The following is a 24,539-nucleotide window of genomic DNA, read 5'->3' as shown; positions in this document are numbered from 1 at the left end:
ACGAGCGGGTAATACCGCTTCATGCCGCCGACGAGCAAAATCCTCTTCACGTTCTCCAGAGAGCCGCTGGGGAGTCGCACGAACTCTAGCAGGCGAAGAAAGTGGAGAGATAGACGAGCGAGGAGAGGGAGAGAGACCTTCTAGATCTCTTCACAGGTAGACGGTCATCCTTTCTCCTGGGACGTGGTTGCGTCCCTTTCTTAGCAAGAGCATCAGTAAGCTGTTGCTGCAAAGAGCGCAGGATCTTCTCAGTAGGAGAGGATTCCTTGTCAGGTGACGGGCTGATCCTGTGAGAAGGCGAGGGGCGCCGGGTGAGGCGGGGGACCTTCCTACCTTCCTTTCCCAGAAAACTGCCGTAGCACGCGCTCTGAGAGCGACTGGGCGCTCAACAAAGTCATCATCCGATGACTCCTTACGCTTCTTCTGTGGCGGGAAGGCTGCGAACACACTCTCAGGCGATGATCGCCTCTCGAGAGCCAAACTGGACGTGAAGCGTCACGATCACCAACGCTCCTTTTCAGCGGGCGTGAAATAGAATGAGAGCTCCACCCCTTGTGCGGGGAGGAAGCCTCTGAAGAAGAGAAACACTCTTTCAGGAGGCGTGCACGCGCACGCTCCTTTGGCAGTCTGTGTAACGTCAACAGATACTGCCGAAGGCACGTCAGATCGGTGGGCGTTCCCCGCAACCCTCCTGCGGCTTTCGACATGCCCTCTCCCTGAAACCTGGGAGTCCGGCAGCGGTCTAGGCCTAGAGGCGAAATGGGGCCGATCTGACGCACCCTCCACCAACGAAGGAGCACTGTCACTGCACTTTGCACCTTCACTTTTGCCTTCTAAGGCGAGCACTTTAGATTCTAAATTACGAATCGACTCTAAGATAAGTGTAAGGGTATTACCCTCCACAGACACTGATTCAGGGCCCGAAGGCAACACTACAGGGTTAGGAGTAGTGATTAAAGGAGGGTTAGTAGGAGAAACATGAACTTCCTGACGTTTACCTGAAACGCTCCTGGAGGAAGACCTCCTTAACCTATCCCGTTCAAGCTTACGCAGATAGGACTCATACGCTCTCCATCCAGAATCAGAAAGACACTCACATTCCTTGCAGCGACTTTCATACATACAATCATGCTCTCTGCAACTCTTACACAAAGTATGAAGGTCCACTGATGCTTTCAGTAGCCTACCTCGACAATCACTCTTGGTACAAAACCTGGCGCTAGCCGAACTAGAACCAGACATCTTATTTAAAGAGAAATCAAGCCAAAATCAATCAAATCCACAATCAACGTGTGCCTAGCCACCGATCCAAAAGTCAAGATACCAAAAAATCAAAAAGGGGTACTTATAGTAGCCAAGTTTCCTAAATTCAAGACGGAGGTGCTGAAAACTGTGTTTACAACACCGGCGACAGAAAAATTATGAATAGAAAATGGGAATGATTCCTGATACCCGCCTCCCAGCGGCGGGAATGGGTACTAACCACCTGACTCCCACTACGTGTGTCGTAAGTTTTTTAATTTCTGTCGGACTTCGGAAAATACAGCTATATATATATCTGACAGGTAAGTTTCATGAACAAAATATTATTACTGCTTATAGTAGTGTGTAGGTGACAGATGAACTGCGTCTCAACAAAAAATCACAAAAGCAGACAAGCGTAAACATGTAATAACTTCTACCCAAGTATAAAACCAGTTGTATCATCATTTACTGCATTTATTATTTATTCACTTATTACATTTTACAAATAAAAGATATGAACACCAGATAAATGAAGGTAAAAATAAAGCCTTATAGTAACTTTATATATAAAAAACCAAACCAGAGAAAAAACAAAAAAGCGATTTTTTCTGAGGACAAGAAACTTGAAAAATTAGTTTAGATACCCCTGATACCCCTAAAGTTGTTTTCTGTGATGAAATGATCTTAGAAAACGTAGAAAATGACATCGACCAATTTTTGAAAGATATACTATAAAATTTGCGATTTCCATATTTATTGGCGGGGCTTTCGCTTTAGTTTTTGCTCCTTTTTTTTGTTATTACGTGCTTATTTACTGTTCTATTTTGATAATACTTTATGTGCATGTTCCAGGTGCGATATACCAACATTCTGTAAGACCGAATTTCTATTCAAGACTGTAGTTTTCTCACCGACCACCAGTGTCCCTTGTACAAGGGACACTGAGTTTCACATTTTTTTTCATAAAATATGTTATTGTTATTATACAATTAAGTTTGTTCATACTTACCTGGCAGATATATATATAGCTGTATTTTCTGTCGTCCGACAGAAATTTCAAAACTCGCGGCACACGCAGTGGGCGGCCAGGTGGTAGTACCCATTCCCGCCGCTGGGAGGCGGATATCAGGAACCATTCCCATTTTCTATTCATATTTTATTAATGCCTCTGTCTCCTGAGGGGAGGAGGGCGGGCACTTTAATTATATATATCTGCCAGGTAAGTATGAACAAACTTAATTGTATAATAACAATAACATTTTGTTCATGCCACTTACCTGACAGATATATATATAGCTGAATCCCACCTTCGGATGGTGGGAAGAGACAGAATAGGATTTTTTAGGAAACTTAAATTAAGTAGATGATATACATCTTGGTTCCTCACCTGTTTGCAAAGTAGACTATGTGATTACTGTCACGTAAGGCTGCTTTTGCTTAAATCAGAGTTGCCAGCCAGGTGGAGACCTGTAGTGCTGGTGCGCTCTGGATGATCTGTCAACGTGTACGAGACCTCAACGTGACAAGATCATCGAGGCCATACAAATGAGGGCAACGAAGCAACTGACCACCACCTGACCAACTATTCACAAAAAACCCTTAAAACTAACTAAAGGATGGGAGATCTTCACATAAGACTCACCAACAACCTAAAAACACAACAACAAACTAACCTAATCCTAACTAAGGGATAGGGAAAGAGCTACTTCCGGACCCCAATACTGTGTCCGCAGAAACGTATGGCCCCAGTGCATTACAATCGTCATAAATCGTTCTCACATCCCTTAGGTAATGTGAGGCGAAGACGGAGTTACTCCTCCAAAAGGTGCAATCAAGGATGTCCTTGATTGACATGTTCTTTTGGAAGGCAAGAGAGGTAGCGACGGCTCGAACTTCGTGCGCTTTCACTCGTAAGAGGCTCAAATCAGTCTTCTGGAAAGATGAATGAGCCTCCCGAATGATGTCCCTTAGAAAGAAAGCAACAGCATTCTTCGATAAAGGTAACTCTGGTCTCTTCACAGAGCACCAGAGATTACCTGAGGGACCTCTTACCTCTTTCGTTCTATGCACATAGAACTTGAGAGCCCTGACCGGGCACAGGACTCTCTCTGGTTCTTGGCCCACCAGACTTGACATACCCTTGATCTCGAAAGTCTTCGGCCAAGGGTTCGAAGGATTTTCATTCTTCGCCAAGAAAGTTGGGTTCAACGAGCAGACAGCATTGTCTCCTTTGAATCCCATTAACTTGTTAAACGCTTGAATTTCACTAACTCTCTTAGCCGTCGCAAGAGAAGTTAGGAAAAGAGCCTTCCTTGTCAGGTTTCGAAGAGACGCTGCCTGAAGCGGTTCGAAAGGGCTTGACATAAGGAATTTAAGGACTACGTCAAGGTTCCATGATGGAGGTCTCATTTGAGGAACCTTCGAGGTCTCGAAAGACTTTAAAAGGTCATGAATGTCCTTGTTGTCAGACAGGTCAAGGCCTCTGTGCCTAAAAACCGCTGACAACATGCTTTTATATCCCTTGATGGTAGGGACCGCTAATTTTTGCACATTCCTAAGGAAGAGCAGAAAATCAGCTATTTGGTTCACAGAGGTCGAGGAAGAGGAAACTCCCTCCTTTTTACACCATGCCCTGAAGGAAGCCCACTTCGATTGGTAAACAGCTCTTGTGGAAGCACGTCTTGCATGTGAGATTGCTCTCGCAGCTGCTTTCGAAAAACCTCTCGCTCTGGCCAACTTTTCGATAGTCTGAACGCAGTCAGACCCAGAGCGGAGAGGTTTTGGTGGAAACCTTTCGAAGTGGGGCTGTTTGAGTAGATCTTTCCTCCAGGGCAATGTCCTTGGAAAGTCTACAAGGAAAGACATGACCTCTGTGAACCATTCTCTCGCTGGCCACATCGGAGCGATCAGGGTTAACCTCGTCCCTTCTGAGGCCGCAAACTTCCTCATGACTTCCCCCAAAATCTTGAATGGTGGGAAGGCGTACAAGTCTAGACCCTTCCAAAGCAAAGCGTCTACCGCGATTGCTTCTGGATCCAGGACCGGGGAGCAGTAAAGAGGAAGTCTCTTGGTCCTTGACGTCGCGAATAAGTCGACCAGTGGACGTCCCCACAACGTCCAAAGGTCTCGACAAACGTCTTCGTTCAAGGTCCATTCCGTCGGTAGGACTTGTTCCCGACGACTGAGAAGATCTGCCCTGACGTTTTGCACTCCTGCAATGAATCTCGTCAGGATAGTCACATTTCTTCTCTTTGCCCACAGCAGAATCTCTCTCGCTAGGGAAACAACGTTCTGGAGTGTGTTCTCCTCCCTGGTTTTTTAAATAAGCGAGTGCTGTGGTATTGTCCGAGTTTATCTGAACAATCTTGTTCTCCAAACTCCTTTCGAAGAACTGCAGGGACAGAAATACTGCTGCAGTTCTTTGACATTTATATGCCAGGCTACCTGTTCCCCTCTCCAGGAGCCTGACACTTCCTTCCCTCCTAGTGTTGCTCCCCAGCCCGTGATGGAAGCGTCGGAGAACAACACTAGGTCGGGGCTCAGAAGACTTAGGGACACGCCCTCCTGAAGCTTCTGAGGGTCCAACCACCATCTTAGATGGTTCTTGATCGGAAGCGATATTCTCAATATGGCATTGAGATCGTCCTTGGCCTTCCACTCGTCCGCAAGGAAAAATTGGAGAGGCCTGATGTGCAGTCTTCCCAAGGAAACAAACCTTTCCAGCGAGGAAATGGTCCCCAGCAGACTCATCCATTCCCTCGCCGAGCAAGTCTCTTTCCTTAGAAAGGCTGAGATCTTTTCTAAGCCTAGCCGCTGACGTTCCTGGGACGGAAACGCTCGAAAAGCCACTGAATCCATCTGAATCCCCAGATACACGATGGACTGTGTTGGGGTCAGATGCAACTTTTCGAGGTTGACCAGAAGTCCCAGGGACTTCGCTTAGGGCTAAAGTGAACTGCAAGTCCTTCAGACACTTCTCTCTCGACGACGCTCTGATCAGCCAGTCGTCGAGGTACAGGGAAACTCTTATTCCCGAAGAGTGTAGCCACCTCGCTACGTTCTTCATTACTACAGTGAACACCATTGGAGCCGTGGTCAGTCCGAAACACATAGCTCTGAACTGCCACACTTTTTCGTCTAAGACAAGCCTTAGATACTTTCTTGAAAGAGGGTGGATCGGGATGTGGAAGTACGCGTCCTGCAAGTCTAAGGACACCATCCAGTCGCCCGGTCTCAAGGCTCCCAGAACCGAATGAGGCGTCTCCATCGTGAATTTGGTCTTTTGCACGAACAGATTGAGCCTGCTTACATCTAGAACTGGACGCCAACCTGACGACTGCTTTGGTACTAGGAAGATTCTGTTGTAAAAACCTGGGGAACCCAGGTCCGCGACTTGTTCCACCGCTCTTTTGTCGATCATCTGCTGAAGGAGATCGAATAATACTTTCTTCTTTTCTCCCTGATAGGATGGAGAAAGGTCTCTGGGAGTCGTAGAAAGAGGAGGAAGATCTAAAAAGGGGATCTTGTACCCCTGCTCCACGATCTTGAGGGACCAAGAGTCCGTGTCTCTCTCTCTCCACGCTCCCGCAAAAAACTTCAGTCTGGCTCCGACTGGTGTCTGAAGGACATGCTTCTCACTTGGAAGGCTTTGGCTTAAAGGAAGCTCTTCCTCGTGAAAACCCTCTCCCTTGAGGAGCTGCTCTCGAGGGGGGAGCCCCACGAAAGGGCTTAACTTTCTTCGGCGGTCGAACCGCGGCTGAAGAGGTTGAAGGTACGGCTGACCGTCTTGTAGACTGGGCCAAAAGGTCCTGAGTTGCCTTCTCTTGCAAACTGTTCGTCAGGTCCTTTACTAAAGTCTGGGGGAAGAGATGGTTCGAAAGAGGCGAAAACAGCAAATCCGCTTTCTGAGCTCCTTTGGTCGAACCACTCCTGGAGGAAGACCTCCTGATCCTATCGCGCTCCAATTTAAGGCGATAGGACTCATATACTCTCCAATCATCATCGGTCAATTTCTCACATTCATTGCACCGATTATCAATCAAACAATTATGCCCCCTACAACTCATACATACTGTGTGGGGGTCTACCGATGCTTTCGGTAGCCTCACCTTACAATCAGCCCTCACACACACTCTGAAACTCACAGCACTTGATCCAGACATATCTTATATAGAAAAGTCAATCCAAAATCAAAAAACGGTCCACTATCGCGCATGCCAATTCAACAATCCAATTCAATACCAAAAAACCAATCAGATACTTAAAAGTGAGTCAAATTCCAAAAAATCCTGAGCAGAGGTCTGTAAACAGTTGTTTACCGACCGGCGACAGAAAAAAATATGAATAGAAAATGGGAATGGTTCCTGATATCCGCCTCCCAGCGGCGGGAATGGGTACTACCACCTGGCCGCCCACTGCGTGTGCCGCGAGTTTTGAAATTTCTGTCGGACGTCAGAAAATACAGCTATATATATATCTGTCAGGTAAGTGGCATGAACAAACATTTATTTTCCCTGTAGGATGATAAAACTAACAGAGAATATGCATTATTATAGTGCTAATAATACCTGATAATTTCATTAGCCTGTCTTGATTAGTGTATTTTTGGCAAATATTTTTACGATCGGCACCCCTCCAAACTGGAGTCACTACCGAGAGATTCAGTTCGGCAGCGAACGCAATGTTTACATTCTGCTCACCCACCCGGTAAAGAAGGGGTTAAAGGGGGCGTGGTCATATAAAGGTTGAGAACCACTGCTGTAGAACATCCTCCAACAGAGCAAGAGGATCCGGGACCACCAAGAAGGTGACCTCCAGCTTTCTGTTCAAGCGAGTGGCAAAGAGGTCTAACATGGGTCTTCCTCAAAGGTGAAACAGCCTGTCCACTACATCATGATGCAGAGACCACTGCATACCTAGGACTTGACACCAATGACTTAGCTTGTCAGCCACCACATTTCTCATGCCTGGAACGTTTATTGATATTAGTCAAGATTGTAGTTGTAATCAGCACAATAAAACAACATTCTGTTGTCTATACTAGTGAAAGTGTGAGAAGTCTTAATCCCAGGGTCATGTTTTGAACTGAAATGCATTTTTACCTTGCAATCAGTAGTTTTATCCTTACTGCCATCACAACTGACACTCCACAGTTCTTATTTGATTGTAATTATAAAGTGAGTTTGTTCACAGCAAAGTCGTGGCGGGAACCATCTTTCAGCCTTTTTGTACATCTTGCTGCCAAAAACATCAGCAATCAGACGACGCATTAGTGAATTGTTTATGAAAAAAAATTTGTATTTTTTCCTAGCTCTTTTCACTGATTTAAGTCTATATTACTATTTTGACTTTTTTTTTATTTTTAATAATTGTATGCCTGAATTAATGTAACCTTTAATATTTGCATGCTAGGAATAGCAAATCATTATTGCCAATTTAGTAGAGCTTCACACATACACCGATGCCTTTACAAACTGTTTCCATGAATTCTAGTTGTCATAGTAATGCAATAATGATAAAATGGTTTATGTATATATACTACAAATAGATATGGTAATTTCACTTATTTTCATGGTTTTGTGTAAGTCTTATACCCAGTTTGGATAGTACACACATACCAAATGGCAACAGTGATAAATGTGAAATAAAATGCACAATGAAAGGTTAAATTATAATTGGCACAAGATATCATTAGTATTGAATTCATAAATTCTCATTCTAAGTATTCAAAATCTTCACTTAATCCTACATTAATTTCTTATGGTGTGAAAACAGACAAGTGACTCAGGGAGCAGAGGAGATTGCGTCACACTATGGCGGTAATCAAGCAGTCAAACGTCTTCACATATCCAAAATGTAAATAATAAAGATATGTGAGCATTATGAACTGGTAAACTTCTCAGATATGTACTGTGTACATATTTAAGTCACCATTTTCTGCAAGAAATTTCAGTATGACAATTCATCTACAATTGGCAACAGTCAAGATGTCATGACGTCATAATACAGGACTAAAATAAAAGTCCTAATTTCAAAATTATTACTTAAAATACTATTGTATTATAGAAAACTTACATTATGCATGTAATGTACATTACACTGTGTGTAATATATATTACACTGTATGTAATATATATTACACTGTATGTAATATACCTATATTAATAAAAAAAAATTGGAAAATGCAAAAAATACATTGTAGCTAATGTTCACAGCAAAACCGTTTAAATCTGTATCAGGAATCTGGTTACTTTTACAACAACGAATATTTTCACATGAATTATCATAAGTAATAATTTTATGCAATTGACAACCTTATTCTGGTGTTTAACTAATTATTTAAACATTATCTAGCGCACTCTTCTTCTTTACGCAAAATCGCCAAGTTTCCTTGGCCACAACTGTGAATTTAGCACAGGAAATGGGAAGTTTGTTGACACAAATGACTCCGCAAACATCAAGATGACATCAATCTTCCTACACATAAGGTGATTGAAGTAAAAATTTTGAAAGCGTCATAGAGGTAAGTTAGCACTGCGAATGGCTAGATTTTCATTAACCTCCGTGTAATTGGAAATTACGGCCTTAATTTGTGACCTGGGAGAAAACACTGAATTCGAGAGGAAAGTAGAGGTCTCGTGGTGTTGCTTCCACGACCGATGACTCGTGACTGGTGCCCATCTCCGGTGTCAGGATGTGTTAAAGTATTTTTATGGAGGGTGGATCAACACGCAGTCAAAACTGGATCAGCTAGTCCAGTCAGTTGTTTCCCCTAATTGGAAATTACAGCCTTAATTTGTGACTTGGGAGACACATGACGGTAGATCTAGGGTACCTATCCGCAGCGGCCCAGACTATGGCAGTTGCGGTTTTTCTATGCAGTTTTTCCTACTGAACAAGAATTTTAAGTAATATTTATTTGGACAACTGTAATTAACCCCCAGGGGCCAGTACTAAACACGGCGAAATACATTGGAAGCCCCAATCACAAGTGGATGTCGTATCCGCCGTTACGTTCCTTGCAGTTCGCGCGGAACTGTTTTTCAGAATTACCCTGCAAGAAACGTAACCACGGGTACGACATCCACTTGTGATTGGGGCTTCCAATGTATTTCGCCGTGTTTAGTACTGGCCCCTGGGGGTTAATTACAGTCGTCCGAATGAATATTACTTTAAATTCTTGTTCAGTAAGTAAAATAACATAAGAAAACGTCAATATCCATAGTCTAGGCCACCGCGGATTGCTTCTGTAGGAATACCCACATGACCAAAGGCTTGAAGAAAGAAACCCTTAGGCTACTCATAGGCTACATAGGGCTAAGGTACCCCTGGCCTAAATTCCGAAAATTAGGTGGCTAAAGTGTTACAGAATTGTTATTTCAACTGAAAAATGGGCATTACAGCCTCAAAAGGATATTTCAAGTCTAGCCTCCCGAGGGACACAATTCAAAAGGAGGCCCACACACCATGTTTCGAAAGATTTGGAAGGTTACATATTTAAAAAATAACTTATACTTAACCATTTGTAACTTTATGGAGAAGATTTCGTTCCTAAATGTCCAACCAATTACGAAAACGTCCCTAAAAGAGACGAATTACACCGTAATGAGTGATGAAATGCTGAGTAAGGTCACTTGCGATATAAGTACCGTGATTCCAGGAATTTCATTGATGAATAATAGTATTCGAATATTCAAAATGACACATAAACTCCTCAAAGTCTATTTATTATTACTTGATGCTCTTATTTTATCTCCTTATTTATCACTTTGACAAGAAAACCATTTCGTCTATACTTGTTTTGTTTACGGTACTTTTCAAGAAGAAGAACATTACCTTGAAAACAGATTTATACAGCAGGTGACATCATGCAAAGGGTATTTGAAATAAATATATATAAAAGTATAGGAACGTATGGTACAATGATGATAAATCACAATAAAATATATTATGCCTAGAATGATTAACAATAAAATAACAAACAGAAAATAGCGGAAAACATTTTTAACAATGTACTCTTTTTTTAAATGTTGCAGCCTTTGAACTCGATTTTAAATATCTCAATTGATACATCATAAACATTTCGGTCTTTCGTTAGTAGCTCTAAGAATATAATACAAAAGCAAATAATGAACTTAATAACACATAACACGCCGCATATATAACAAGAAATAATAAAAAGGAAACGGCGAAATGTATTTTAACCGTGTTTTTCAATGTTAAAACCCTTTGGCAGTCTTTCACTTGAACAGTGGCGGATCTAGAAATCTTTCATGAACGGGGCACTTAGGATTGTCATATATATGCTATATGTAACACACACACACACATATTTATATTTAGCCTATATTATGTACGCACACACACACTATATACACAGCTGTAGTTGTTATTGTGTTTGTTGTTGAAATAATCACTAACTAATCAAATTTTTGCCACTAAAAATGATTTATTGAAAAAAAACAATGTTTTCTATTATTCAAATCCATGTGGGTGGTACACGTGACCAGGTGGCCCCCACCCTTACATCCGCCACTTTAATATGTAACAGAGTATAGATAATATTAAAATTAAAGGAAAAAACAGTAACATTTCTCTTACTTATAGATGATGGTTTATGTGCTATTTTTAATCGATCCAACTCCTGTTTACGATTTACGAATTCAATGAAATCAATGAATCTAGTTTGAACGTTTATCATTCTGTTGATTTGTAGTTTATAGTGGGACGCAAATCGCGTGAACCCAGTGATTTTCCAGACCCTGATATCTTTTGATCACCAGTTACCAGACGTAAATTACAATGTAATTCTTATAAAAAATAATGTTTCAAGGGAAACCTGAAGACATATCTCTTTCAGGCGGATTCAGAGATCACGAATTATTTTCAAATTCATTAGGAAATAGTGGCAAACGTTTTAATGCTTCATATGTATGTTTCTTTGCATCCTAATCATAAATATACCTACCATTTTTTATTGGCAGTATTTTCACATTTTACTATGAAATGGTGACAATTCAAATATAGTCCAAGCTCTTGAACATGTTCTACTTGTGCAGCAGATTATAACGAGTTATTCCCTTCAGAGCTATATATCTGTCTACATTAGGCCTATACTTCACACTTCACTTACAACTACTTATCACTGGCCACTTACGGAAATGCATTTGATCCGTTATGAAGGTTGGATAAAGGTTAAAAAGTACTCATATGAATTACAGTTACTTCATGCGAATAAGTCAACCAAGTGTGATAAGCCCAACTATGATAAAAGAATGTTAACAATGAACGGGGAACAGAAAATAATAGGGTATGTGTTAATAAAACCTGTGACCATTGTTTTTTAGAATCTATATTTCCAAGGGACATCAATTAGATGCAGTAGATTTCTGCTCGCATATGAAATACTTCTCGGTGTCGCAGGAATCGGCACCGGCGCGGAACCTCCACCAACTGTGCAAGAAGAGGCACCTCTCGTCGTTCTCCAGCGGATCTCCCGGTTCTCCTCGACCCCAGAAGTCGACCTGGACGTCGACGGGGACCCCAGATACCCAGTACCACTTCTTGTCATCCTTGAGAGTGGCTCCGACCCAGAAACCCCAACTTCCTGAGGTCGAATACACAGATTCTGAGAGAGAGGAAAATCTGGGCTTCACATGTAATGCCCTTTCAGAGGAGGTTCTTAGACCAATACTTTGTAAAGAGGTAGTATAGTGCCGTTAATGCACTTCACTAGGTGCACTGTAAGCATTACTAAAACTACCTTTTAACCATCTTGCTGTCTGACCTCTCAAACTCCATCTTTTCACTTCTTAAGCACTGAAAGACTGCAAGTGCCCTCAATGCTTGACTTTAGGCCTAATCTTTACAAATAAGTCAGTCCTAATAGCAATGATTTTCTTTTTCTGGTCAGGATAAAGTATACATTATCAACCAAGTGTCTACGATGGTTTTAGTCTATTTGTTTTAATTATTACCGGGATTTCTAGCTATAAACAACTAATTTTCTTTATTATTCCCATATAACATTTATTTCTTCAACTTTCAAAAGCTAAAAGAGGATTTCTCATCTTTACAAAATACAGCTAATTTCTTAATTGATATACCTGTATACAGACTTCGCATTCCAGAAATGAAAAAGTGATGCTACAGTGATTTGTTACCCAGAATTAGTTAATGATGTTAAAGAAAGAGCAGTTACTCACCTGGGAAGGTCTCGTCCAAGAAGAGAACAATGTCATAGAGGTCGTAAGGGTTGGCAAGATCTCCGTTGAATTCCCTGAAAGAAGAAGAAGAAGAAGAAGAAATACACTTTCTATTGTGACTTGGATCAGTATTAATGAATTTATTGAAAATTACTGATGATGCTTGTCGAAACAGAGCTCTTATAAACATGGCAAATCTTAATAGTGTTGAATTCTGTGGGATAGAATTAAAGTGAACAAAGGAAGGTTAGCGTGAGTTCTTTTTTGACAAATGGGATTCATACTGGTACTATTGTTGCAAGATGTTGCAGACTTCATACTAATGTCAATTCCTAAATACATACTCGTATTATTTAGTTTTAAGGACAACGTAGTTTAAAAACATTACTGAAACGAATAACTGAAATCAGGGACAAATCTGATTAGTAGAACAACACAGCATCTTACTCGCAATGCTGTCTAGCCCGTTCCCACGTGTAGCGCTGAGTGCTGTGGATGGTGAAGCACCCTAGGCCTATGCGCGTGTAGGGATGAGGACAATGTAGGTTTTCATCTGAGATAAGAAGAGAAAGAAAGCTGGATTTGCTGTTTTAACGTCATGAAATGTCTTTTTACTAAATCCTATAAATTAAGGGAGTGTTAGAATGTCCGTTAGACTTTTATTGCTCCAGGAAATGAGGATTTAGAAAAACTTATTTGGTTGGCGACGGCTTGATTACGATGACGTCAGAGCTCCAATGAAGGGGCCTGGCTACACGTATTATGGCATATGAAAATAAACTTTATTTTCATATACTTCTCACAGTTCTCTGTTGGAAAATAGTAGTGAAATATTTGTTCTTTGTCACAATACAAATAGTTTCTTTGGTTAAAAGCAAGAACACTCTAAATCTTCCTCCTATATAGTACTAATATTAGGCTACATATACGTAGTAATGAGTAGGCCTACACGTAGTATACCTGGTCGCTCTAACGAACTGTCTACTGCGGTTTCTTCCGATCTGTCTGTTTTTTCAGATGGACGGACGCCCTTGCCTTTGGTTTTTCTCAAAGCGATGATATTTGAGGTATGCCTAGTGACCGTCTTCTCTAGGCCTTGCAGACTCCCTTGGACTTGCCGAATGACTTCTCCTGTTAAGAAGAAGAGGAGGAGGAATATTATTGTTTACTAGCCTAGGAGATAACAAAGAGAGAAGAATTACAGTTTCAACAGCAATGATACATACACAAAGTCCAAGTAACGAACTAACGATGATAAAGCTTTTAAATATAGACCCTGAATGATAATTCTGTTATGCTAAAACTGGTGGTTTTTGTTCATGCCAGCAGCTTTTCTGATGTTTCCCTTCAAAGATTTCGATAACAGACCTGGCTGGAACTTAGCTCTAACCTCCCAAGAGAGAGAGAGAGAGAGAGAGAGAGAGAGAGAGAGAGAGAGAGAGAGAGAGAGAGAGAGAGAGAGAGAGAGAGAGAGAGACAAATATGCTTTGATGTCCACCTAAACTGTTGACTCTTTCTCCAGTACTCTTGACTTCGATGGTCGCCTCCTGGGCGGCCAGTTCTGATTTCTGAAGGCCAGCTTTGATTTCACTTTCCAGCCGAGCCAGGTGCTCTCTCCAGGCCTGGAAAGGAGTCAAAGAATTCCAGTTTTACGAAGGAAAAAATTGGTATTGAATTGGGAAACTAGGTCATCTATAGGCCGATAATAGTTAAAGTTCGTCATTTTTAAACATTTTTGAAGTATTTCATCTGAAGAAGAAGACTCATTAGAGAAGATAAAGTATAACATAGTGATGTTTGAGTGATTTCACTTTACATAAAGCAACGCAATTTTCTGAGTATGTTTAGGTTTGTAAGCCTCAAGCTTTCTTTTTCTCTTTGCAATTAAATTTCATGGGAGCTCAGTGGGTCATCATATTCTTAGCTAACCCATTTCTAGCGACAGAATAAACGTCTCATCTAAGTGTGAACCGAGTGAAAAATAATGTTAGGAAGTTAAAAAGGAACATCTTCATAAATCCTTATGGGCTGTTAGACCTCTCACCTTGCTCTCCTCCTTGACCGTGTGCAGCTCTGACCTGAGGTCATGGACGGAGCGTCTCAGGTTCCTCTTGGCCATCTTCTCCGACTCCAGCTCCGACCTCAGGGCGGCGACCATCTGTTGCTGGGCGCTCTGCACCTCCGCCACGGAGGTCATGGCTAGTTTCAAGGTCTCCGTCTGTGCCAGTAAGGACGAAACTGCCTGGGAAATGGTGGATATAGGCCTAGGTAAGCAAAGGGGAATTAAATTTGTGAGACAACACTCTCACCATTTGCTAAGTATGAGTGAAATGGACGTCAAACAAACTATATTATTTTGATAACATTTTCCATTAGTCCCAAGAAATGTTCAAGAAGAACCACTGGCTATCAGTAGTACTATCACTGAATCTAGTAACCTATATCCAAAAAAGACTGGTTAAAAAAAAGGTTCACTTGGTATTTGACTATTTCATTCATACTTTGATCTGTTAATTTATTGATTTATTAATTTATCATCGGCTGTTTTCTGATAATTGATATTTTTTCCTGTGACTCCTATTATCTTCTGTAACACTGAGTTTCAAGTCAGTGGTTCTTTGTGGGCTTAATCCATATAGATGAAGGGGTTTCTTCTGAATAATAATAATAATAATAATAATAATAATAATAATAATAATAATAATAATAATAATAATAATAATAATAATAATAATGAATGGATAGACAAAACTTTCAAACACTCACGTCACTGTTCTGCCGGAGAGTCTGTGTAATCAGTTCGGTCTCAACACCAAATACGCTCTTCCCTCTGGGTGCTTCCGCTGAGGGGGGAGAAGCATTCGTGAGTAAAAACTCATACGACAACACTTTTGGTTCGATACTTCTTTTTAGAGCAAGAACCAACTCATTGCACCTAAATATAATAAAGAGACACCAGAATGGGAACACCTGTTGTCCTTTTTTTGTGTAAATACAGGAGAGGATATTTTTCATTTTCTTTTATATTGTTTTGCTTACAGGGAAGAACGTTTAGATCAATTAGCCTTCAACAACCTTATGAAGAAAATGAAAATGATATTGTTGGAATTCTTGTTTAAAGAACATAATGAAATAAGAAAAGAGACCTTAAATAAGATGTGGAAAAACAGAGGAAAAAAAAGTTAAAGAGCTTAAGTTAAATTAAAAATAACTCCTTCGATAAAGAGGCGCCGTTGTAAAGGCATTGCCTCGACCCATAACCAACTAACCAACAGCTTAACCACCCGCCTACTACTACTACTACTACTTCCTCTACACGAATGCTTATTTTCCAGTGATCTGTGCCACATACGTCGCCATGTTAATAACCAATTATTTCAAAGTGGAGTTTCGCCTAAGCTTTATCTAGGATTAGGCCCACTCGCAGTCTAGGCTCACTTAGGTTCGGTCTAGTTGTAGGAGGTTAATTGGGCCGAAGTGACCCTTACTTTTATTGTTATCGCTTATTTTCGATAGATATTATCGTCTTCTGTGAGTGATCCTCAACGTAATCAATCAAAAATATGTTAAATGTGATTCTGAAAGTAGTTTCTGGTTTTAAACTAAAGCCATTGTTTGGTTGTGAAATGTGATGAGGATAAAAACTGAAAGATGGCAGCACCGTCAGTGTAAAATAAACAACAATAAATATTAAAGATGCAGATATTGACGAGACAAAAGAGGAATAAAAGTATAGAAAATACTTTGAGAATTAGGGTCAACTTAGAGTAAAATAAATTATCAAAATTATTTTGCCTAAATAATCGTATGTTTAAGAAGGAAAATGTGAGAGAGAGAGAGAGAGAGAGCTAAAAATCACACGGTTTGGAATGATAAACGAAATTTATCTGGAAAGTACCATCGAAAAGATATAGGCATTTGTTTTCTGCAAGTGTATTAAGAATGTATATATACATAAAATAAGTACTCATACTTTTTTAACTAATATTACTGACTGAAAAAAAAAATATTAATACAAGATTCTAAAAGCTTCAGCCAATGTTTTGAGTAGATTTAACTAATCACTTTCTAACAGAAACCATCAGTAACATTGTCTCTGGAACCCTGTAGTACATAACTATATATAAATCTCTGCCTCACATTGGGATCTGCCAACACAGGTCAGTAACCTTGCCAATTCATCTGAGATTGTCCTACCTGGGTCGATTCCTGTGTGAGGCAGGAATTCATTTTTGTGAAAGCGTTGTCCCACAGTCAAGAAAAACTCTGAAGGCTAGCTGACTGTGTGCTCACAGCAGTCATAACATGACTGGAGTAGCTGACAATAACTGAGCTCTTCCTGGTACTCTGTAACTAACAGTATTTCCTGGAAGGTGTATTCCTTACGGTCGAGAAAAAATAGGCCAAATATCTGCCTAGTTATTACCTCTACTGCATGTTCTCGCAGTGCTGGTTATAGCTTCAGAGATCTCCCTGAGGGCAGCAGCTAGTTCGTCAGTCGCACGAACGGCGCTCAGCCTCTCTGACCCAGAGGATACATCCCCTAGCACCCCCTTTTGGAGAAGGACCGCTAAGCACGTCAGTGTGATCAGGGATGGAGTCATCTGTATGATAAAGAAGGAATAGAAAGTTTGAGTGACTTTTGTAGGATAACTCAGAATCCTCTGCGTGGATTTTCTTGAAAGTTGAACCGGAGGTGGGCCTGTTTACTCTCAGGACGTGAGCCAGTTCTGGGAGAGATGGGAATGTGGGTTTTGGGGGATATGGAAGTTGGTTTTTTAGGGTGGTGGATTTTCCAGCTTTGGCGGATGTTTGCAGACGTGAAGAGTACAGAATATTATTATCAGATTCAGTTGCAACAAGAATGATTTTTTGAAAAGAAAAGATACAATAGTGAGATCCAGAATGTATATATATTATTATATATATATATATATATAGATATATATTATATATTAATATATTATCTAATATAGTATATATATACATGCATGTGTATGTGTATAATGTATATGTACATATATGTGTACATATATATATTCTAAAATTATTATAAAAGCTTATAATAACTCAAGTGTCACCACATGAGTTTTAAGTTCCACTGCTAGAGACATTTCTATATAACGCGCACACATACAACTTGCAACAAATCTACCGTTGCCAACCAAAACATAACCTCTTGAATGATAGCGTCACGATTATAATTTTTACCTTCAGATGAAACAACTTTGCTTCAAGGCCCAGAGATATCTGAAAACCATGGCAATTAGACCGACCTTCAAATAATAACCTTTAATCTTTGCTTGTCTGATAATACAATCCACAGAGAAGGGAAGCGGTCTTAGAGACAATTTATAAAGTGTTTTCAACAACAAGGCGTGGTCCGACCTCGAGTTTACTCGGGGCGAGGCTAAAATTTACGGTCACATAGAGCGTTGTTTCACTGGCAAAAATAAAAATAAATACGCTTTATTAGAAATAATTGTTCTGTACTATTTAACATGCATATAATTTATTCTTTACATTTTCTGTCTAATAAATAAATCATAAATATCCTATCCCAAAATTCTTGTATCTTTAACTCAAAGCAATACACCTTTTTCAACCCTTTTTTAGAAGAACCTTTTCTAAAAGGTTAGAATGGGATTCAAGTATAGAATATTGGAACGACTGGAAGATATGAACTGGTTTAAGCGGGAAGACAGTGGTTGTCGATTGCTTTTCCAAGGGAATTTAGCAGTTTTCTGAAAGATATTTCCCTGATTATGAAAGATTTTTGTGAATGTTAAGAAAGTATTGTATTACTGGCAAAGCTTTGGTGGAGGCACTATAGAACACACAAAACACTCACACATAAATGCAATCTCATTAAAAAAAATATGCAACTTCCTTTTTGGACGAAGCATTTTCATGAACCTGAAAACATATAATAGTCCGTAGCTTTCACTAAATGATTTTCACCCTTGCTCTCCCTTAGGTTTCCATAAAAGGAAAAGATTGTAACAGAAAAAGTTGAAAGTATAGTCACCACGTTTATAACACCTTTTGAAAGGTATATTTATATCTTTTGAATTCGTTCACTTGATCAGTTATATCCTGTTAAAGTATGAAAAGTTATACTCAGAAACTGGCCCACTGAAGCCTCTAAGACTAGCATTTGTCTCTTGCCCCACAGGACGGCGACTGGTTCAATTCTATCTCTCGCAGGCTCAGAAAACTGAGAAAACTTTAAGCTGCTTAACTTACCTTGCCCTAACGAGGGTAAGTGCTCCTTCAGACTAATTCCTGATCAAGAACTGAAAGCTTCCACAAAGCCGATCAAAGACTACTAAAGAAGAGAGAGCTTATTTGGCACTTCTTATCTCACGTAATCTCTCAAGTAGCACCCACGAGAGAGCGAGATGGTGAGGAAGAGAGAGATAAGCCTCCCAATCAATGTTTTCGTTTGGGAGTTAACTTTGATAAAATGAGATCAAGGTTTCTTGGTAACTTTTCAAAAAAGAGTTTTCTCTTCCTTTGTTGATCTTGTGAATGGAAGAGTAAGCAGTCTTCCGTCTCTGTCAGTAGTAGTAAAGGGTATTTGCCTTTAAAACGGCTCCTTTATATTTGGATTATGGTGACAGTAATGGCAGTAGCAAGGATATGCCTTCATAAACAGCTCCTTTGTCTCTGTATAACAACAGTAGTAGCAGTAGTAGTAGTGGTAGTAGTAACAGGGATTTGCCTTTGAAACAGCTCCTTTGTCTCTGCATATCCTAATAGTCTTTGTCTTCATCCTAACAGATCCAATCTCCTTACAAAACAGACGTGCAAATGAAAGTTCAATTATTGTTTATTTACATACACATTCTGCTTGTGCTTTCTGAAATAAGTACTGTGCTAAGTATACCTTGCCGCATGTAAACACACTTATGGTTGTTTGTTTGTATGGTGTTTTTACGTTGCATGGAACCAGTGGTGATTCAGTAACGGGACCAACGGCTTAACGTGACTTCCGAACCACGCCGAGAGTGAACTTCTATCACCAGAAATACACATCTCTGACTCATCAATGGAATGCCTGAGAATCGAACTCGCAGCCACCGGGGTGGCAGGCCAAGACCAAACCGATCACGCCACTGAGACGCTACACCTATGTTTGACGTGCTATGATTGTCTGATTTCTTGAGCACATTCCTTAATGCATCTCGTGATATTTAAATGCTCAGATTTTCCTTCTTATGTCTGTTTATAATTCACCAAGTGTCATGGCTACCAATATACACATTTAAAATCTTCTCGCAAGCAATACTGAAGGACCTCGACATCTTGAAACCCTATTGTAACCTCGGCTGATACCTTAAAACTCTTTCTGAAGGACTGGAATCACCGCACTGGTATAGCACAGCTAATTGCTTTGAATATCAATGACTGAATTACCCTGAGCTCACTTTAGACAAATTTCAATGACCTCCATCATATGAAGATGAAACACTGGTTGGTCATCCAAAGTAAAATTGTTCATAAAAAGGAAAAATTTATATATATACATATATATATATATATATATATATATATATATATATATATATCTTGCTTTATTCTCTAATTTTGCCCCACAATATTCTTGAACGGAAAGAGATCTAGGCATGTATTAATTAAATCTACACAATAAGACTTATTGTGTATTTATAAGCAGATTTTTCCACAGGCTCTTTTATAAGTGTTGATTCCTATAAGGTTAAGGATGCCACAATAGTGTACACACACACACACACACACACACACACACACACACACACACACACACACACATATATATATATATATATATATATATATATATATATATATATATATATATACATCAGGAAAATATTACACAAGTAACTATACTATAACCTTAGGAATTAATAAGTTTTGATACTTTGAAGAGACAATTGATTATTATTATTATTATTATTATTATTATTATTATTATTATTATTATTATTATTATTATTATTATTATTATTCAGTAGATGAACCCTATTCATATGGAACAAGTCCACCAAAGGGGCCATTGACTTGAAATTCAAGGAATATTGTTCATTTGAAAGGAGTAATAGAAGGAAATAAGAAACACAGAGAGAAGAGATCAGTTATCAAAAAATAAAAAAAGTAAATGAACAAATTACTAAACAAATTGGTAAAAATGTAAGTCAATTATTTAAACCCAATGAGACTAGTACGTAGTACTAGGGTAGCAATGCGCTGCAACTTCGTTCGAACAAAAGAGGTTCCGACTGCGCCAAAGAGAAGGCGAATATGGGCTCCTTTCCATCCATATTCAAAGGCTTCGTAAGGCGTTAATCGTCTTGTTTTTGCCGAAGGACATTAATCGCCCGAGACGTGCTAACCTCGCCGGAGGGGTCCTTCGAATGGGAATGGGCTGTGCTTCCATAAACGAAGGTGTGGGACATGAATAAACTCAGGAATTTTGCTTAGAGTTAGAAAGAAGACTGGTGACGCGGTGCGATGTAAGTTTTACCTAATGAGCGAATCGGGTGTTACCCAAACTCTCTCTCTCTCTCTCTCTCTCTCTCTCTCTCTCTCTCCTTCCCCCCATAGGTTCCCGTTACATAATTTTCCTCTGAAAGAGACCGCTGATACTATAGCCTACAGGCACCAGTTCGACACTACAGGTTCCTGTCAGTATGTATATAGTCTACAGGCTATAGTTTGTAGTTTATCGGCACCAATTCGAAACAATAGGTCTGTATTATTTAGTCTATACTCTATAGTCTACAGACTATGATCTATAGTAGGTTCATGTTACATAACTTTCCTCAGAAAGAAACCGCATGTTCGACACTACAGGTTCCTGTCAGCCTGCAGTCTACAGGGTATAATCTACAGTGGGTTCCTGTTATAATTTCTCTTGAAAAGAAACAGCAGGTATAATCTACAGGCACCAGGTTCCTGTTAGTCTACAGGCTATAGTCTATATAGTGGGTTCATAAAGGTATAGTCTACTCTACAGGCACCAATTCGAAAGCTGATCCCATGATCCAAGAGTAGGTCAGCAGCGGTCGCCAAATCTTAGGTCATATGACCCGGCTTAAAATAAAGTTATGGCGTAATAGCTGAATGGGAACTATTGTGTTATATATAAATATATATATATATATATATATATATATATATATATATATATATATATATATATATATATATATATATAAGAGTGAGTCTATCATCTAAATTACGTTAAAAGATACATCTATATTAACTCATGATAATCTATTAATAAATCTTATCATGGATACTATAGTAAAAAGGAAAAAATACAACGTCATCTTATACGACATTGATAAGAACTGCACGTGTTCATTTCACCATATAAAGGTTACCAGAAGCCATGAAGACATGACAATAATCAAAACTAGAATTTTCACTTTTTTTCCAAGCAAGGATTGTTTGATAGATTGATATTTGGTAGTTTCATTGTTTGACAGTTCGATAAAATAATAATAAAAATCTTCAACGTATAGCTAATAAACATTTGAGAATCTAAGTCTTTCATCAGTTGTCATAAACACTTTCATTGACAACTGTTAAGTTTTTTTTATATATATATAGGCGTTCGCATTAAAACTCGCCCTCTCTCTCTCTCTCTCTCTCTCTCTCTCTCTCTCTCTCTCTCTCTCTCTCTCTCTCTCTCAACACACACACACCATGTGTGAGGGCGTGATGCGTTTACCTAATCTGATGTGAACTCGAGGAATCTGTAATGATTATTGCCTCATTGCGATTACAATGGTCTCAACTGGCGATATCAATCTTCCTAAAGTGATTTAGTTGGGTTATGATATATTTTGAAAGGCAATGATATACATCTATAATGCAACCCCTGTCTCTGTAATATGGTATCTGTGATGCAACCCTATGTCCTTAATTTAATATCAGTTAATACAGCCCTGTGTCCATGGCGTACCTACTGTCCGTAATGCAATCCTATGTCCGTAATGCAAACCTGTGTCCTTAATTTAATATCCATGATACAACCCTGTGTCCATGATGTTTAATCCTGTGTCCGTGATGTACTGCAGCCCCTGTGAAGTAATGTTTCTCTAAAAAAACAAACAAAAAATGTGTATAACAAATGCGAATTATTACTATTATTATTATTATCCAAATATTGTTTCGGAACAATCGAAACGCTATGAAGGTGCATAGCCAGATTCATCAGGTGAAACTGAACGTAAATATATGAAAAGAACCAATTATTAGGACTAAAACGCGGAAGTTGTATACCTAGACTTAAGAATTGTCAACATCATTGTTTACCGTCGTAATCTTATGCAAAAGTCTAGTGTAAATGCAGAAGGATAAAGATTATACTCTCTATTCCACTGCAGTAGATGAATAAGTAGATAAATACATAAACAAATAGATAGAACTAAATACTGGGTAGTCGGACCTAACTTTTAAGATAACACCGTCTCAGGATGCATAACAATATCAAGCCTCCAACTAGTCCCGATTTTTTTCTTTATTGTTATTTAGTGTGTTCTAAGTTGATAAATTAAATGTATTTCATAATTATTTCTAGCCCGTTGCGATTAAATCTGGTTTACAAATACACGTAAGAGCTGAGGCCTTATGCTCATGGCACATTTATCCTTCGAGGTGAGATGATTCTAGAAGGTGAACGGAACTGGTTTGAAGCTGATCTGTTAACAGCACTCTCTCTCTCTCTCTCTCTCTCTCTCTCTAAGTCCTACGCACAAATACTGTTAATTTATATACACATTAATACATACCTACAAAAAGGGGAGGAGGTCAGAGAAAGGTTGCTTACTATAGCACAGCAAATTACATCACGTTTGGTTGGTACCAGTAAACATTCCCTTCTCAGACGGCTCGGCGTTTACGACAATTTTTAATTAGAAAGACCGACGACTGACTGTGATGCATTTAGAGAAGATGAGGGACATAGTTAGATAGAGTTTCTGATACAGAATAATCTGGAGCGTCATTTAAAGAAATAATATAAGTGGGAATGGGAAAAATCTTAAAAACAGGACAAGTCTCAGAGTGCCCCATTTTGGAATGCTTAGTACGAATCTCTCCAACTGTCGACTAGACTTATAAGATAGTGTTTATTCAGATCGGCCGGCAAACTGTTACGCATTAAGAGAAAATAAGGGAAAATGAACTAAATCTCAGTTATAGAGTAATCTGGAAAGATATGAAAATAGATAAATGGGAATAGGTGAAATGTTCACTAAGGGAAACTTTCAAGGTGCCGTATTCGGACTCAAGAAGCTCTCTAGCTAGACTTATAAGAATTTTGACACGAAAATTAACTAAAATCTCTGATGTAGGATAATCTTGAACGATATTTTGATAAATAACGTTAGTGAAAGTGGATGAAATCTTCAAATACGGACAACTTTCAAAGTGGTCCTTTGTCAATGACACGCAAAACTTTCCAAACTTTTCTATTTTCGACTCTGTATCATTTTTTCTCGTCTCAGAACGCAAACTTTTGGATATCTTCGAAAGTCTAGATTTCGGTCTCAGTGACCTGCAGGGTAAACCACTTAGCGATACAACGGCAATAATGTTTATAACAATGATAAGAATGTCTCAAGTCTAGATTTACGGTTAAAAATGTCGAGAACCTTGACTTCGTTTTTAGATGGCACGTGTGCAGTACGTATAAGGCTACTGGAATTGAACGCGCATTATCGAGAACAGAGAGAGAGAGAGAGAGAGAGAGAGAGAGAGAGAGAGAGAGAGAGAGAGAGAGAGAGAGAGAGGATAAAATATATGAAGACTGCAATATTCCTGATTTCATTCTCACTGTAGGAATCGTAGTCCATCTAGGCCTATATGTCACCGTTTCCCCCTCTCAGGATTTCTCCGTATATCTGAGCTGCATATTGGAGAGAGAGAGAGAGAGAGAGAGAGAGAGAGAGAGAGAGAGAGAGAGAGAGAGAGTTTGTCAATTCCATAGTCTACCCGTATAGCTATTGGTGATGCTTGCACAATTCGGCTATTTCTTCTTTGCATCTCAATCAGCATTCTCGCGTCCCCGGTGCCATAAACCTGGCTGAGATTTGC

The 24,539-nt window shown here is 39.5% G+C and overlaps 2 protein-coding genes across 8 annotated transcripts in view; both read right to left on the bottom strand.

Annotated features, from left to right (window-relative positions):
* LOC135219980 (uncharacterized) overlaps positions 1-10,027 on the bottom strand; it is a 130,368-nt gene extending 120,341 nt beyond the window's left edge. Inside the window, exon 1 of one of the 5 annotated variants that reach the window (XM_064257246.1) lies at positions 9,765-10,027. The gene's annotated coding sequence lies outside the window, so the exon portion shown is untranslated. The remainder of the gene's footprint in view (positions 1-9,764) is intronic. The other 4 variants (XM_064257241.1, XM_064257245.1, XM_064257247.1 and 1 more) reach the window with 4 other exon arrangements.
* Positions 10,028-11,578: 1,551 nt separating this feature from the next.
* Positions 11,579-18,835, bottom strand: LOC135219979 (oxidized low-density lipoprotein receptor 1-like). Of its 3 annotated transcripts, none has more exons than XM_064257238.1 (9): positions 18,696-18,835; positions 16,876-17,053; positions 15,216-15,292; positions 14,494-14,691; positions 13,948-14,071; positions 13,410-13,580; positions 12,897-13,002; positions 12,450-12,523; positions 11,579-11,889 (listed from the first exon to the last, which is right to left on the bottom strand). In XM_064257238.1, exons 2-9 carry the CDS (start codon positions 17,051-17,053, stop codon positions 11,588-11,590), a joined length of 1,230 nt encoding a protein of 409 aa, XP_064113308.1. In that variant the 5' UTR covers positions 18,696-18,835; the 3' UTR covers positions 11,579-11,587. The 3 variants fall into 3 exon arrangements, with proteins under 3 accessions (XP_064113308.1, XP_064113309.1, XP_064113310.1); XM_064257239.1 differs by having other exon boundaries at positions 11,579-11,872; XM_064257240.1 differs by having other exon boundaries at positions 11,579-11,851.
* Positions 18,836-24,539: the final 5,704 nt, after the last annotated feature.

The sequence above is a fragment of the Macrobrachium nipponense genome, chromosome 1 (genome assembly GCF_015104395.2).
Source record: "Macrobrachium nipponense isolate FS-2020 chromosome 1, ASM1510439v2, whole genome shotgun sequence".
In the NCBI taxonomy this organism is placed as follows: domain Eukaryota; kingdom Metazoa; phylum Arthropoda; class Malacostraca; order Decapoda; family Palaemonidae; genus Macrobrachium; species Macrobrachium nipponense.
The sequence above is the reverse complement of the archived record's forward strand: the minus strand, read 5'-3'. Positions and strand labels throughout refer to the sequence as shown.

What these genes read in the sequence shown, in the direction of transcription:
- LOC135219979 (XM_064257238.1), bottom strand. Translation starts at nt 17,053, where the DNA reads ATGACTCCATCCCTGATCACACTGACGTGCTTAGCGGTCCTTCTCCAA. An exon ending in CTCTCCGGCAGAACAGTGAC is followed by an intron (nt 14,692 to 15,215) that starts GTGAGTGTTTGA and finishes ACCATTTCCCAG; the next exon opens with GCAGTTTCGTCCTTACTGGC. An exon ending in CGGTCAAGGAGGAGAGCAAG is followed by an intron (nt 14,072 to 14,493) that starts GTGAGAGGTCTA and finishes ACTCCTTTCCAG; the next exon opens with GCCTGGAGAGAGCACCTGGC.